The following is a 17,985-nucleotide window of genomic DNA, read 5'->3' as shown; positions in this document are numbered from 1 at the left end:
CTTTCATTTTATGCAACATAGTTTACAAAGAGTTACGTGAATGTATAATAATACCAATATTACTAAATACTACAGATGTAACATTTGATGATCTGCGTATTTCAAGAACATGCTTTAGATCTGAAAGCCAGATGTTGTAATCCATCTTTTTTTTAATTGCTGTATTTCCCGTGCATTACAGCAGCTTGGCCGTTTTCATGGGGAAGCAGAGGTAAAGCTTTTGGAGGCGTTCCAGAAAATGTTAAATACTGGGAATATGTTTGTGGGATGTTGAGGTGTTTGCAAGTTGTGTATGATCAGTATTAACACTAAAGGGATTTAACAATTAAATATTGAAGCAGCAGTCGTACAGTAGATGAATCTCATGTTTTACTTCCCCTGTAAAGTTGCAATCTTCAATGCTTTAGATCTTGGATCTTTACACGTGTGTATGACCTTGTTGTTTTCACGAGGAATAGTGGACTCCTTTTTATATTGCTGTAACTCAGCATGTCACATTCCTGCTCATTGCATGTGATATACAGTAACCTTGACCGTGACCTAAAGGAAGAGAATGGCAGTAGAAGGAATAAACAATCAAAGAACACCTGCATCCTGTTTACACAAAGATATTACCGATTAAATAAAAACAGTATGTAGAACAAGCCCACATGATTCAAAGGGTTGTTTAGGGCCAACTTTCTGTTTTCCACAAGACAGGTCCTGTAATACTTGGGGAATAATAGAAGTGTAGCCACATATTGCACCGCAACTACAACCTGCAGTACTACAGAGACTTACCAATGCCTAGAGATTTAACCAGAAGCCTGTTGGAGATGGAATCGGACATCTGTCTCACCGTGTCCAAGTCTCCGTCAGGGTTTTGGCTGCAGATGGATCGCCATCTTCGCCACTGGCTGCCCAGCCGCCGGCCATTTTACCAACAAGCTACAGTAAGTTAATTTAAGGGGTTTATAGGTTTGGGTACGGGGTTAAGGATAGGAGTCTTAGGGTAACGGGTTAGGTTTTTAGAGTAGAGGATTAGGGTAAGGGATTAAAGTTTTTATGGTAAAGGGTGAAGTTTTTTTTAGGATCGGGGGTAGTGTTGCTATTAGGGGTTAAGATTAGGGGTTTTTAGGGTAAGGGGTAAGGTTAGGGGCTTACCTTGGTGGCAAAGAAGCCGGCAAAGAGCGGTCCTTGGGGCGAGATGAGTGGCGGCGAAACACCGGTAGAGATCTGGCTGAATCGCGCACGTAACCAGGGCAAGCACGCCAAATTCAAAAGAATTTGTCTCGGCAAGCAGCTCACAGGCACATGCGCCCGCGCACTCAGGACAAACACATTTGTGTTTGATCGTGCGCGCTCAGCTTCACACTCGACGTGACCTTATGGTTGACCCATGATTTTGGGATACTGTGCAGGTAATATACCTCATGAAGGGTTGTATGTTCCAGACCTTTGAGGTATATGTCTCATTATGCTTGTTCTTACTATATTGCTGCACATTTCCTCTTTTCATACAAAATACAGAAGTCGATAAATGATGTCATTGACTAAAATCAGTTACAAAATTAAATAGAGAGGGGGAATGGTGAAAAAGAAACATTGACTTTTAGGCAGAATAAAATCCAGGCCAGGCCACAGCGATACATGTTAATACTGTAGATAAGGCTTGAAAGTTTTGCACCGAGTTGTTACTGCTTTTCTCTTGGCCATCTCGATGCCGATCATTTGCCTTTCTTGCTTGCCTCCGTCCACTGGAACAAGCTCCCTCATCACATCCAATCTGCCCCTCCCTAACTATCCTCAGAAGCTGACTCAAAACATCTCTAGAGATGGCGTTTCTCTCATAAAAAGCGCTCTTTCTTCGACAGGTTCCCGGTGTCACATTTTTTCATACTCCTGGGTTGTTATGACATGTCATGTGTGGTTAGAATTGAAATTTATAGCACGAGTTTGGTTACCAAGAGATATATTGCCCACTTTGGTGGCATATGGTAGTAAAACGCATGAAAGACTTGACTTGTAAGCAAAACCATAGTAATAATGAGGATACATCTCTCTCTCTCGTTCTCTGATAGGTAATCACAGCCAGGCTGAGTCTAAGCCACTGAGTCTCCCAGAACAGGCTCCTGTGATAGTGATGCGACTCCTTGAGGCGCTGGAAAAACAAGGTAAGGAATATGGTGAGATGTGTCCCCCGCTTGTTATTATGTAAAACAGGAACCTTCAAAAGAAAGCCAAACAAACAGCGAAGGGCGAGGAAATGTACAGGAAAGGAAAGCACACTACCTGAATAAATACTGTAGATTTGGTATTTTATTATTGAATGTAATGTAACAAATGAGATGTAACAGCACAGAGTTTCTTACAGGTAATGTAAAGGCCCATATCTAGAAAAGAATGAAATATATCAATAATCAATGTGGCATCTCTAATTCCCACCCTAAAATACTATGAAAAAGGAAGAATGAGCAATAAACAGTACAAACAAATACCCAGATACTAAATAAATGTTCAAAAGGTATATTGAATCCATTGCAGCATTACAGTGAGGTCGTAGCACAAGACTCAAATGATCACAATAGTATACATACGTGTATATAAAAAAATCTAATCTAACATACAGTATCAAAATGCAATATAAAGGTAAGAAAAAAACCATACCACAAATAACGAGAGGATGACACCCTGGTGATGGAGACTCAACGTTTCGGGCCAAAAAACTTTCGTTTATCACAAGTCTTTATTATTGAAGGAGGGAGAAGGAGCGGATCAGTGAGTGAAGCCACTGACTGGCACTGAGCTTGGAGCAGGGGAACCTGGTTCAATTCCCGGAGTCGGCTCCTTGTGACCTTGGGCAAGTCACTTTATCTCCCTGTGCCTCAGGCACCAAAAACATAGATTGTAAGCTCCACGGGGCAGGGACCTGTGCCTGCAAAATGTCTCTGTAAAGCGCTGCGTAAAACTAGCAGCGCTATACAAGAACATGCTATTATTATTATTATTATTATTGGTCAGTAAATTAATATAAATAATTGTGACCATGATTCTTTAAGGCGCCAGCGCGTGCACTATAGTGTGAGTGTAAAATGAATGATGATCGTGCAACATTACCATATATCTGTACAATGGGTAAGGAGGGCGCTGCTTGGAGGGGGAAGAGTGGATATAATCACACAGAAGGTAACTAGTTCCTTCCAGGGGGCTTAAAAGAAGATGTCCCACAGGAGTGGAATTTTTTTTTTCCAATCTTTATTAGATGTCACAGAGATGGTGATTGACCATTTCACCACCACAAGCCCCTGTGGTAGTGAAGAGATAAATTACACACAGGCCTCATACGTCTTCCTTTAATAAGAGGGCTTTGCAGCAACAGTAAAAATAAAAAAAAATAAAAAGTGGTGAAAGATCTGTGCCGTTCTTTGTTCTAATGCAGGGGCTCTCAACTCCAGTCCTCAAGCCCCCTCAACAGTCAGCTTTTCAGGATATCCCTGCTGCAGCACAGGTAGCTCAGTTGAAGACTGAGCCACTGATTGAGCCACCTGTGCTGAAGCAGGGACTAATTGAGCCACCTGTGCTGAAGCAGGGACTAATTGAGCTACCTGCGCTGAAGCACGTATATCCTCAACCTGACCTGTTGGGGGTTCTTGAGGACTGGATTTGAGAACCCCTGTTCTAAAGCATAAACACTACAGAGTCATTGTACAAAGCATGAAAGGTCTTGTCAAAAAGCCACAATTATAAAAACAATTTGTGTACGGCGGATTGAACCCCTATGGGGATCATGCATTAGTATACAACAACCACCGTTACTTTGTTAAATCCAAATTGCTGTTGTCTGACTAGCTCCAAAGCTAAACATCAGATCAGATTTCTCTCGTCCTCAGATGACTCTATTCATTCTTTGATCCTTGGATTATTGATCTGTATACCCTCCTGCCTTCACTTCCCAGGTATATATATCTCTTTCTTAAATGTCCCAGTAGATAACACTAAAAGACATATGCTGGATTTTGTAATTAGCCTCCATGCCTTGCGATGCTCTAAAGAATTCTCTGCTCTTGGATTTTCTCATTCTATGCTTTTCTTGTGAAGTGAGCAAAGCACCAACATTCTGAGATATGGTCCGAGTGATCCCACAAGGCAGGAACTCTGAAAGAAAAACACTCAAGGCTTCTAACCCTCATATTGCTCAGGGAGAGTGTAGGACAGAAGCAAGGGGGAAATAAGTTCATTTCTCACTCAAAAGATATTTTTAGAGTTCAATTCAAACAATTAACACAGTGATACTGGTATCCTACGAGCAATACTCAACAGACCTGCTGCTGACATCTGTCGTTCTGCACTTCACAGGCTCTGTAGATATTTCAGGGTTCTCACTTTGAAATCAGCATTGTTACAGACAGTAACACTCAGTGGGGATTAAGTATCACTATAAAGTGCTAATAGAAGTTTGCTCTGCCACGTTGCTCCCTTTTCTGCTTGCGTTCATATGCGACACTTTGCTACATGCCACAAATTGTTAGACAGATGTTTATACCACTTCAGACCTGGCTGATTTTTCAGTAACAAATACACTATAAATAAAAAAAAGTGACAGGCGCAGATTGATACATCTCGTTACAATCTGCGCATCACAGAACGTCTCCCTAACGGAATCGGACGTTTGGTCATGGCCATCTCTCCGTGACCAAGACTCCGCCGTTTGGCCGCTGGGTGACCCATCACCGCAGCCGCTCTTCCGCTGGATACCCCGCCGTCAGCCGTTTCCCTATTAAGCCAAGTTAATGTATGGGGTTTTCGCGGTTAGGGTAGGGGGTTAAGGATAGGGGTTTTAGGGTAAGGAGTTAGATTTTTAGGGTCGGGAATTAGCGTAAGGGGTTAAGGTTTTTAGGTAGGGAATTGGGGATAAGGGGTTTAGGTTTTTAGGTTCGTTTTTTTCAGGGGGTAAGGGGTTAAGGTTTTTTAGGGTATGGGGTAGCGTTAGTATTTGGGGTATGGTTGGGGGCCAAATGTCCAGTGGTGAGATGTCTGTGTGGCGAGGTAAGTGGCGGCTAAATTCCTTGCGGTGACTTGGTAGCGGCAAAACTGTAGTGCCCAAATATCCTAGACTGCTCCCTAACTCCTCCTACTGACACTCGCCAAATCGCAAGTCTGATGCAAATGGCACGAAGCTGGGAGCAAAGATACATGATGAAAATGACCCAGATTGCATCAATTTTGCTTCAAATGTCCCTTGATATCCCCCACCCCTGTATGTTCAGATCTGCCAACTTTAAATGAGGCTTCCAAATTTATTTATGTTAGTACCCTCTGGCTCTTTGCTATTAAATGTTCATGCTACAGTATATCTGGTTGCATTGTTTAGTCCTGTAGTATAAACTGGAGTATAGCCTTCTGTCCTCTCCATGTAAATTACTCTCAGTTTACAGTCCCAGCTGAAATGTCCTCTCTGCTTTTTTGCCTTTGACTCATCTCCATCCTTTTGATTGCAATCTTTTCCTAATCTGGTCTGCAACCTCTGTTCCGCCTTTCTTGTCTTTCTCTCCCATCATCTGCTGACATTTATTGTAGATTCCTATTGCATTTCCCAGAGTGACTATAAAGTGTTTTGGGATAGATTTGCATGAGAGACGTTGTATAAAAAGAAAATTGTATTGTACTGTACTCAAATAGCACACTATGAGAACAAATATATCCGAAGGCAGATTCAGACAAATTGGATTTGGCAGTGCTCGGCTGTACTAATATCTATCTAGCAAATGATTAAACATTTTTACCTCCTTGATATACAAGCATTCAGCCTTTTGTGCTTCGTATAGCTTCAGGTCTCCGAGGAAATGTAAGAAAGTACTTCATTGAAACAAGTATTGAATGCAGGTAAACAGCCTTTAAGAAGTAAAGCGTAAAGGAGTAAGTCCAAGCAAGTGGAATTAAAGCACCAATCCTATCCAGATTGGTTTAGAGTATTTGTACCAGGGATCTGCCGGAGTTGAGCCGCTCTATTTTCAGCTCCGGGTACCCTCTGGTTCCTGAGCTACTTACAGTTTCCTGTGCCAGTGCATTCCCTGGATTTGCCAAGATGGCGTCCGCTTCCATTTAGTAGGAAGTCACAACGTCATCCGTTGGGGCTTCCTATTGTGCTTGCGGTTTGGTGGCCATTTTTAATCACCCGCCAGGGAGAGGAGAGAGTGGAACCTAAAACTGTAAGTAACTCCGGAACAGGGGGTTTCCAAAGGTGAAAATTGCGCTTTTCATTTCTGGTACAAAATAATGTAAAAAAAATAAATAAATACATACCGGGTTTTGTAAAATAGAACAAAAATTGTGCAGGCGCCTCTCGCACCAAAGAGTTTAAAAGGATGCAGCCTGCATTTACCTTAACAGCAACACACGTGTCCAACGGATTGGAGAACAAATCAAACTGACAAAATGCCCCTCAATCATTACCCATTAACGATCATGCATTACAAAGCCTTTTTTGTCGCACCAACTGTCTCTTGTGACCTATTGATAACACTACAAAGTCAAGGACTCTTCCCCTGCCCCTGTGCAATCATTATCTGACTCTTAATGGCTGGGAATACATGGTATTACATGGTGTAATAAGCTGAAACAGCATACAATTATGACGCCTTTCAGTGTTAGGGTAAAGTGTTACTATAGCAACTAATGGTCCTATGTGGATGGGATAACTGTTCACTTGGTGACATAATTAAACGAAGCATATGACTGTCCACCCTTTTGGTCCAACAGCCGAGCTTATATAAGGTTAGACATGTCAGGGCTAATAACATAATCATCATTATCTTGTCACCCAAGGTGGCTTTGTGTAGAAGGAACTTGCAAAGTCCTTCGAGGCTTTGGAAGGTCTTGCAGTTTGTGATGCCCCTTAATGGACTCAATGGTTCATAATGCCACAGTTTAAATTTGGGTATAAGAGACCTTGGGGGATATTCACTAAAGTGCGATAGGTTTTATCATAGCAACCACACGTTCAAGTCAATGTCCGTTAACACAGGGTGACGGTGCGATAACCCATATCAATGAGTGAATCTTATTAATGAGGTAATGTCTCACAACATAAAGGTTAAGAAACGATGTCCGAGATCCACTAAAGGTTATTAGGTGATAATATTTAGTGTTAAGAAGGAAAAAAAAGTAGTATATTAAGCTCTTTTGCATGCGGTTTGTGGCGATAATAGAGGAGATCTGAGAGAGACACTATTACAAACCGATAGAAATCTTAATATTTAATATACCCCTTGGCAGCAAATGTATTTAACCCCTTGGATTCCAATTGTGCTACCAATGCAATAAATGCCTCACAGGCCTCTGCTGCAACAAAGAAGTTACGAGTAGAAAAGAACCCAAACAATCAATTACGTTGAACTGATTCAGTACCATTGGGGCCAACTGGTCCGCCATTGGGAGCGTCACAGGGGTCGTGTCTGCATGGGCCAGTTGCACATGATTAATCTGTAATCTATTTTTGTATTTAACCCCCATAAGTGTTGAAGAAGGCTAAACACATTTAACTGTTTTACAAGTCCCACCACAAAGGTTAAACTGTACAATATTGTATTTAGAAATAGATCACAATGCCAGTGTTTAACCGAGCCTCCCCCCCCCCCCCCCCTGACAATATCAGTTTTCTTTCTGTATTTTGATCGCTCTTTATTTTACCAGATGGGTTTTATGATGCAGATCAATGTCAAATTGTAGCAGCATTCATTTATTTTCCTGTTATGTTCCTGGTTCCAGGCGCAGACAGTGACACCCTATACAGAGCTTCTTGCAGTAAGGCTGAGATAAAGCAGACACTTCTGGCTGGTAAGTCCCATTGACAGTGGGGGGGTTTCCCCAGGTTGCAGAAGTAGCAGTACAGTATGTTATTCTGTGCCAGATAGCTGGGTCAGAGACCACTAATAAACCCCCAGAATAGCATTCACTGCAGGACACTGTGAAAATAAAAAGGACTTTCTACTAAAACTCTGAACTCTGCAGGTTGCATAGTTACATAGTTGCATAATAGATAGATGAGGTTAAATAAAAGACACATGTCCATCAAGTTCAACTTGTTAAATTTACAAAAAAGAGGAGAATCAGCGCTGAATCTATATTACCAATAGTAATTATATATATCTATATTACCAATAGTCATTTTTTATATATATATGCCTAATAATGTTAGATTACGAGATGAATATTAAACATATAATATTGTGTATAAACACACACTGAAATAAAGTAAAGTGAATATAATAATAAGTCCTGAAAAAAACAGCTCAAAGTATCAAGATTTCTAAGATGATGATTGTTAAATTCCAAAAAAGGATATCAAGTATGGTGAAGAAAGAAAGAAAGGATTTCCACAGGTGGACACGCAGCAGCTTCTGGTCGGATACAACCACATCCAAAATTAGATCACGAGACAAAAAGAAAGAAGCGCCTGCTCCATAGTATAATGTTTAATAAAAAAAAAATGTTTGATAACAGAGGCTATTCTAGGAATCAAACGCACAAACAAATGGTAACTATGTGCATGATATATAACCTGATACAGGTACAAACCAGCGCTGTGTCCACTGCAGCAAGCCGTGAGCAGGGTTTGCCATCACTCCAGGTTTAACACTACGGGTTTTGGTTAGGTACCTCCGGGCTACGGATTGAGATTGAAAATCTCCGGGCGAAACAGGGCTGTTTGCGGGGCTCGGTTCAGGAAAATGTGCGGAGGGGACTCGGCACTTACCTTCTCTGGCGACGGCATCTCCCCCTGCACGGTCCCGTGAACAGGGCTCTGCGACGTCAAATGGCGCCATGTTGCCATGACCACGGGATGTCACGTGACACTCCGTTGTCATGGCAACACCATTTGATGTTGCGCAGCCATGGGGATTGGACCAGGCAGGAGGAAATGCCACTACCGCCAGAGACGGTGACAGAGTTAAATCTATTAAAAAAAATCAACAAAATAAATAAATCAAATTTGATTGAATTGCAAAAATTCTCCAGGTTAGCGATCAACAGAATGTGGCACCTCTGCCCGAGAGGAATACGATTCCTAGAATATCCTCTTTTTTTAAACTTTTTTATTAAACAATATTATATTATGGAGCACGCACGTCTTTGTTTTTTCTATGTTAAGTTTAGATTATAATACACTTTTTTGAAGCAAGTTTTGAATGTACCACAACTACCAATATCCAATATGGGCAGCACAAAAGTTTTTGGTCCAATTTAGTTTTTGTTATGAAATCATATATCAGGCTGCTCTTCTTTGTGGAAGGTGGAAAACTTCTTAGAACATGTAGCCCCAGTTTTAGACTTTTGGGTTAATACGGACAGACCATTTTGCTTTGCAGCTGAGTAAATGAGCACGTTGAGAGATGTGTGTATCAGTAGCGATACTTGCACGCTAAAACTGGCTGATGGGAGGATATACAGGTATGATAGACACTTTCAAATACATCAAGTGTATCGGTAATGTACAGTACCAGGGCCGAGGGATTTTTCACATGAACAATCTTCTAGTCACCCAGGAGGTGATGGAGTGTAGTTAATAAAATAAATTAAAATGCTTGGGCTAGACACATGGTTATCCTAAATATTGGGACGGGGGGGCTGGAATCTTTACAGCAGGTACAAAATGTCCAACTAAAAGACACCTAGTGGTTCTTTACTGAGATTCTGTGTATGAATATACTATTAACCCTTTGAGTGCCGGTGGGGTCGTGGGTGCCGGCATGCTGTGACCCCTCCAGCACACAGCGATCATGTGACCGCGATGGCGATTTTGGAATGCAGGGTGTGATCTAACCCGGGGGGAAAAAATGTCCCTTTGCTGTTGACTTCATGGGGCACCCCAGAGTGCCAGGTCACATTTGTATTTATTTATAAAATGTTTTACCGGAAAGTAATACATTGAGAGCTACCGCTCGTTTTTAAGTATGTCCTGGGCACAGAGTTATGATGACAGATACATGGTTACCAATACATAGATACATAAGTGAGCAGGGTTATACATTATATTCAAGACATTGCATGCACAGTTATAGATAATATATATTATAGGCGTATGTAACAGTTACATGGCATAGTTACTACGTCCTGGGGTCACTCAAAGGGTTAACTGCTTAAGGTAACTGCAGCCAGTCCTGTATTTGTCCAAGAATACTGTATCCTGATCTGAGAGAGATCACACTTCAATTCACTGTTTAAGTGACGCTCGTGATTGGTGTGTAATAATTGTATTTATTTATCCAATGTTTTACCAGGAAATAATACATTGACCGTTACCTCTCGTTTTAAAGTATGTCCTGGGCATACACACTGAATTTAAATGATGCAAAAACTACTATGGTTTATTCCTTTAACAAGGGGGACAGCACTTATATGTGGATATACAGCACCACAAGGACACACACTTCATCTTTTTCTTTGTAATACATGGGGATTTAAACACCCAAACAATATATAATATATGTAGATATTCAGCCTGAGTGCTTCCACTTTATTGCATTATACGTGGGAAACTCATATAGTGATAATGCACATGCTGATAAACAGGTGAAAAAGTGATGTCTCTTCTATGCAAACTTAGGCACGTTCTATAGTGCCGGGCGCGTGCTACGCCGGGCGAGCGCGCGGATTTTCAGTTGGCTGACGTTAGTCAGCCTTTCTATAGAAGGGCCGCGCGCGCACGGCAGGGAGAGGGGAGCCGACAGACAGCGGCGAAGATGAGGAAATTCATCTTTTCGCGCCTGTGTGTGTGTGTGTGTGTGCGTGTGTGTGTGTGCGCGTGTGCGCGTGTGCGCGTGTGCGCGTGTGTAAATAATTGCAGAAGTAAAAAAAAAAATATTTATTAAAGTTTTTTTTCTTTAAAACAATCTTATCTAGGACTTACTTTAACTCACACAGCCCATGCACACACATATACACACAATACACACAATACACACACACACACATATACCTTACCTGCAGCTCCCGGCACTATATACACGAAAAGCATGCGGCACGTGCACGCGCGTTCGCATAGGAACGCACGGCCACATGCTGTATATTACAGCCCTTATGATCCAGGTACTAGGTAATCATGGATGTGTCCATGAGATGGCGCTGCTGCATTAAGCACTAGTGCCTGCCTGCACCGTGCCAAGGCCTGCATGTTGCAGAGACCTCCGAGACTGCATCTGTCCAACTGCACTAAATTAGTCTGACAAACCTGATAGTTTAATAGGGATTTGCAAAATCAATAGCTAATGTAGTCAGTACTACATTCTCGAAAGTTTCAATGACACAAAAGTAACAAGTCATAAAAAAAATGAATGACTGCCCCCGTGCAGCCTACAGGTTTAACTCCACAACACTGTTCATTTAATGTAACCGTGTATTGTTATAACTCTGTGCCCAGGACATACTGGAAAATGATTCAGTCGCCTGTCCATGCTTACCCATGCCATGTTCCCTGTGCCTTTCCCGTCACCCGTTCAGTGACGTGGAGAAGGGGGTGCTCTCTTACTTATTTTAAGGTCATAGTGTTTCGTTGTCATGCTGCTGCTGCTACTTCTTCCCAACACGTATATAATTAGGCCCTCACATGAGTCATATCTCCGAGCTCTCTTTCTATTTCTGTTTACAAGGCAAGAGTTTCAATTGTCAAAGTGCCATTTGTAATGAGGATACACATCTTTTAGCACTTCCTTCTGCAGGTGGAGCAAACCAGCTGCCTGATTTAATATTTAGCAATACTTCTGGCGTGAGATTTAAGGGGTCATTCATTAAAGTGTGATTGCGCTAATTGGGCACTGCCGCAAGGATGCTCCCATTGTCTTAACGAGCACTATCATTAGTAAACCCTATAGAGTTACATTATTCGATTAAGGCACCAAACTTATTAGCAACCTGTTTGTGCCAACGAGCACTACTGACCTTAGTGGTGGTCAGATACTCTGCGAGCATCCTGCAACCGGTCAATGAACATTTTGGGATCGCGTGCTGTCCACACCTCATTTTCTAGGTACCAAACTTCTGGAATGGGATACCCACTTAATAATAATAGCATGTTCTTGTATAGCGCTGCTAGTTTTACGTAGCGCTTTACAGAGACATTTTGCAGGCACAGGTCCCTGCACCATAGAGCTTACAATCTATGTTTTTGGTGCCTAAGGCACAGGTAGATAAAGTGACTTGCCCAAGGTCACAAGGAGTCGACACCAGGAATTGAACCAGGTTCCCCAAGTCAGTACCAGTCAGTGTCTTTACTCACTGAGCCACTCCTCCCTCAATTCTCAAAGAGACTGCCTGAAGGTTGCCATATGAAACCTCCTGGCAAAGTAGAGGGCCTGAATGATTACGGGTTGTAGAGGGAGAGTTACCTCTAGCAGAAAAGAAGCAGTGATGGGTTTGGGTGATGTCACCATATCATTGGTAGGATCCACTGTACATTGGTAAGCTCTTGACTAAGCAACGTCCACACCAGCAGCACAGCATCAGTCTCTTTGTTCTGTGCTGGTCCCAAGAAAAAACCAGTAATAGACTCTGCTAGTTCTATTTGTGCTCCAGGTATATTACTATGCTACACAAGACCGTAGGACCGACATTTCTGTGTGAGTACATTTGGGGGTTGTCTGTGTCGTAATTAGGAGAAAGGCTGGTCTTAAAAATACACTGCCACACAATGGTTATGGAAAAACTGACTGCTTTCCTTAAACAATCTACAGCAGCCTTCTATAAAATCTGGGAGCCATGGCTGACTCTATAGACGAAGCCCAATGTTCGTCCCCATCAAGTGATGGGGTGAATTGGATCTTGATGATACAGACTACCCTGAAACTAAATTGGTGGGTCACGGTCTTCGGCGGCTGGGGAGGGAGTTCAACTCCCCTTCCCAACACCCCTCCCTCCCTTATTTCTTTCCGCCCCCCGCCCCACCCCCTCTTCCCTCCCTTTCTTTCCCTCCCCTCTCTTTTTCTAGCCTCTTTACATTTGGTCCACAATGTGGTTCAGAGGCCTCAACTTACCTGGTGGTACTCCTTTCTATCCTACCTTCTTTACCTTAAAATTTATTTTTGTATTAGGCTATATGTAAACTATTATGTTTGTCTACTATATATCTGCCTAATAAAAACGTTTGGAAAATAAAAAAATACACTGACACTGCTCATATTTATTGCACCTTTTCTCTGGTTATAAGCAGGAGTTTGCTATGGGGAAATGTACAAGGAAGTGGCCGCTGCTTCAGATCTCGCTACGGTGATTCACATGCAAAGGCAGAACCTCAGCAGAGCCGTGATCCTACATATTAAAAGGGAAGCCTCAGGCACTTCTTATCCCAATGTTATACAGTGAGAATAGGGGTAAATGTAAACACATGAAGGATGATGGCGGGTATTACAGTATGTGTGTTTGGTAATGGGATGGGGTGTAGCCATTACTGACAAAGATGTGTGCACCTTCACACTTGGGTCATCGATGGACGAGGGAAGCTTTGTCTTGATGATAGTAATTGAGAGGTTGCTTCTCTCTTGCTGACAGGCGCCACACACGGTGCAGAATTCCCCCCCTCCCCCCCCCCCTAAACCACTGGAAGCAGAAGATGTACAAACAGACACAATTCTAATTGCTGCAGGATGGCCCGAATACACTCCCAGGGCTCCACATACACTCCCAGAGCCCCGAATACACTCCCAGAGCCCCGAATATACTCCCAGAGCCCCGAATACACTCCCAGGGCTCCACATACACTCCCAGAGCCCCGAATACACTCCCAGAGCCCCGAATATACTCCCAGAGCCCCGAATACACTCCCAGGGCTCCACATACACTCCCAGAGATCCGAATACACTCCCAGAGATCCACATACACTCCCAGGGCTCCGAATACACTCCCAGAGATCCGAATACACTCCCAGAGCCCCGAATACACTCCCAGAGATCCGAATACACTCCCAGAGCCCCGAATACACTCCCAGAGATCTGAATACACTCCCAGAGATCCGAATACACTCCCAGAGATCTGAATACACTCCCAGAGATCCGACTACACTCCCAGAGCCCCGAATACACTCCCAGAGCCCCGAATACACTCCCAGAGCCCCGAATACACTCCCAGAGCCCCGAATACACTCCCAGAGCCCAGAATACACTCCCAGAGATCCGAATACACTCCCAGAGATCCGAATACACTCCCAGAGATCTGAATACACTCCCAGAGCTCCACATACACTCCCAGAGATCCACATACACTCCCAGAGATCCGAATAAACTCCCAGAGCTCCGAATACACTCCCAGAGATCTGAATATACTCCCAGAGATCCGAATACACTCCCAGAGCTCCACATACACTCCCAGAGATCCGAATACACTCCCAGAGCTCCACGTACACTCCCAGAGATCCGAATACACTCCCAGAGCTCCACATACACTCCCAGAGATCCACATACACTCCCAGAGATCCACATACACTCCCAGAGCTCCACATACACTCCCAGAGATCCGAATACACTCCCAGAGTTCCGAATACACTCCCAGAGATCCGAGTACACTCCCAGAGATCCGAATACGCTCCCAGAGATCCGAATACACTCCCAGAGATCCACATACACTCCCAGAGATCCGAATACACTCCCAGAGCTCCACATACACTCCCAGAGATCCACATACGCTCCCAGAGATCCGAATACACTCCCAGAGATCCGAATATACTCCCAGAGATCCGAATACACTCCCAGAGATCCGAATACACTCCCAGAGATCCACATACACTCCCAGAGATCCGAATACACTCCCAGAGATCCGAATACACTCCCAGAGCCCCGAATACACTGCCAGAGATCCACATACACTCCCAGAGATCCGAATACACTCCCAGAGATCCGAATACGCTCCCAGAGCTCTGAATACACTCCCAGAGATCCACATACACTCCCAGAGCTCTGAATACACTCCCAGAGATCCCATACACTCCCAGAGATCCGAATATACTTCCAGAGATCCGAATACACTCCCAGAGCTCCACATACACTCCCAGAGATCCGAATACACTCCCAGAGATCCGAATACACTCCCAGAGCCCTGAATACACTCCCAGAGATCCACATACACTCCCAGAGATCCGAATACACTCCCAGAGATCCGAATATACTCCCAGAGATCCGAATACACTCCCAGAGCTCCACATACACTCCCAGAGATCCGAATACACTCCCAGAGCTCCGAATACACTCCCAGAGATCCGGATATACTCCCAGAGCCCCGAATACACTCCCAGAGCCCCGAATACACTCCCAGAGCCCCGAATACACTCCCAGAGCCCCAAATACACTCCCAGGGCTCCACATACACTCCCAGAGATCCGAATACACTCTCAGGGCTCCACATACACTCCCAGAGATCCACATACACTCCCAGGGCTCCGAATACACTCCCAGAGATCCGAATACACTCCCAGAGCCCCGAATACACTCCCAGAGATCCGAATACACTCCCAGAGCCCAGAATACACTCCCAGAGCCCAGAATACACTCCCAGGGCTCCACATACACTCCCAGAGATCCGAATACACTCTCAGGGCTCCACATACACTCCCAGAGATCCACATACACTCCCAGGGCTCCGAATACACTCCCAGAGATCCGAATACACTCCCAGAGCCCAGAATACACTCCCAGAGCCCCAAATACACTCCCAGAGCCCAGAATACACTCCCAGAGGCCAGAATACACTCCCAGAGATCCACATACACGCCCACAGATCCGAATAGACTCCCAGAGATCCGAATACATTCCCAGAGATCCGAATACACTTCCAGAGATCCGAATACACTCCCAGAGCTCCACATACACTCCCAGAGATCCACATACACCAGTACACTCCCAGAGATCCGAATACACTCCCAGAGCTCCGAATACACTCCCAGAGATCCGAATATACTCCCAGAGCTCCGAATACACTCCCAGAGATCCGAATATACTCCCAGAGATCCGAATACACTCCCAGAGAGCTCCACATACTCCCAGAGATCCACATACACTCCCAGAGATCCACATACACTCCCAGAGATCCGAATACACTCCCAGAGCCCCAAATACACTCCCAGAGATCCACATACACTCCCAGAGATCCGAATACACTCCCAGAGCCCCGAATACACTCCCAGAAATCCACATACACTCCCAGAGATCCGAATACACTCCCAGAGATCCAAATACACTCCCAGAGATCCGAATACATTCCCAGAGATCCGAATACACTCCCAGAGATCCGAATACACTCCCAGAGATCCGAATACACTCCCAGAGATCCGAATACACTCCCAGACATCCGAATACACTCCCAGAGATCCACATACACTCCCAGAGATCCGAATACACTCCCAGAGATCCGAATACACTCCCAGAGCCCCGAATACACTCCCAGAGATCCACATACACTCCCAGAGATCCGAATACACTCCCAGAGATCCGAATATACTCCCAGAGATCCGAATACACTCCCAGAGCTCCACATACACTCCCAGAGATCCGAATATACTCCCAGAGCTCCGAATACACTCCCAGAGATCCGGATATACTCCCAGAGCCCCGAATACACTCCCAGAGCCCCAAATACACTCCCAGGGCTCCACATACACTCCCAGAGATCCGAATACACTCTCAGGGCTCCACATACACTCCCAGCGCTACGAATACACTCCCAGAGATCCGAATACACTCCCAGAGCCCCGAATACACTCCCAGAGATCCGAATACACTCCCAGAGCTCAGAATACACTCCCAGAGCCCAGAATACACTCCCAGGGCTCCACATACACTCCCAGAGATCTGAATACACTCTCAGGGCTCCACATACACTCCCAGAGATCCACATACACTCCCAGGGCTCCGAATACACTCCCAGAGATCCGAATACACTCCCAGAGCCCCGAATACACTCCCAGAGATCAGAATACACTCCCAGAGCCCAGAATACACTCCCAGAGCCCAGAATACACTCCCAGAGATCCGAATACACTCCCAGAGATCCGAATACACTCCCAGAGATCCGAATATACTCCCAGAGATCCGAATACACTCCCAGAGATCCACATACACTCCCAGAGATCCGAATACACTCCCAGAGATCCGAATACACTCCCAGAGCCCCGAATACACTGCCAGAGATCCACATACACTCCCAGAGATCCGAATACACTCCCAGAGATCCGAATACGCTCCCAGAGCTCTGAATACACTCCCAGAGATCCACATACACTCCCAGAGCTCTGAATACACTCCCAGAGATCCCATACACTCCCAGAGATCCGAATACACTCCCAGAGATCCGAATATACTTCCAGAGATCCGAATACACTCCCAGAGCTCCACATACACTCCCAGAGATCCGAATACACTCCCAGAGATCCGAATACACTCCCAGAGCCCTGAATACACTCCCAGAGATCCACATACACTCCCAGAGATCCGAATACACTCCCAGAGATCCGAATATACTCCCAGAGATCCGAATACACTCCCAGAGCTCCACATACACTCCCAGAGATCCGAATACACTCCCAGAGCTCCGAATACACTCCCAGAGATCCGGATATACTCCCAGAGCCCCGAATACACTCCCAGAGCCCCGAATACACTCCCAGAGCCCCGATTACACTCCCAGAGCCCCAAATACACTCCCAGGGCTCCACATACACTCCCAGAGATCCGAATACACTCTCAGGGCTCCACATACACTCCCAGAGATCCACATACACTCCCAGGGCTCCGAATACACTCCCAGAGATCCGAATACACTCCCAGAGCCCCGAATACACTCCCAGAGATCCGAATACACTCCCAGAGCCCAGAATACACTCCCAGAGCCCAGAATACACTCCCAGGGCTCCACATACACTCCCAGAGATCCGAATACACTCTCAGGGCTCCACATACACTCCCAGAGATCCACATACACTCCCAGGGCTCCGAATACACTCCCAGAGATCCGAATACACTCCCAGAG

At 44.8% G+C, this 17,985-nt stretch overlaps 1 protein-coding gene across 1 annotated transcript in view; it reads left to right on the top strand.

Annotated features, from left to right (window-relative positions):
- Positions 1–17,985, top strand: part of PIK3R3 (phosphoinositide-3-kinase regulatory subunit 3) — a 403,008-nt gene that overhangs the window by 86,751 nt on the left and 298,272 nt on the right. The window contains exons 3-4 of the mRNA XM_075616225.1: positions 2,061–2,153; positions 7,747–7,815. Of these exons, the coding sequence (XP_075472340.1) occupies positions 2,061–2,153; positions 7,747–7,815 (162 nt within the window). The remainder of the gene's footprint in view (positions 1–2,060; positions 2,154–7,746; positions 7,816–17,985) is intronic.

This window comes from Ascaphus truei, chromosome 10, assembly GCF_040206685.1.
Source record: "Ascaphus truei isolate aAscTru1 chromosome 10, aAscTru1.hap1, whole genome shotgun sequence".
NCBI classification, from domain to species: Eukaryota; Metazoa; Chordata; class Amphibia; order Anura; family Ascaphidae; genus Ascaphus; species Ascaphus truei.
The sequence above is the reverse complement of the archived record's forward strand: the minus strand, read 5'-3'. Positions and strand labels throughout refer to the sequence as shown.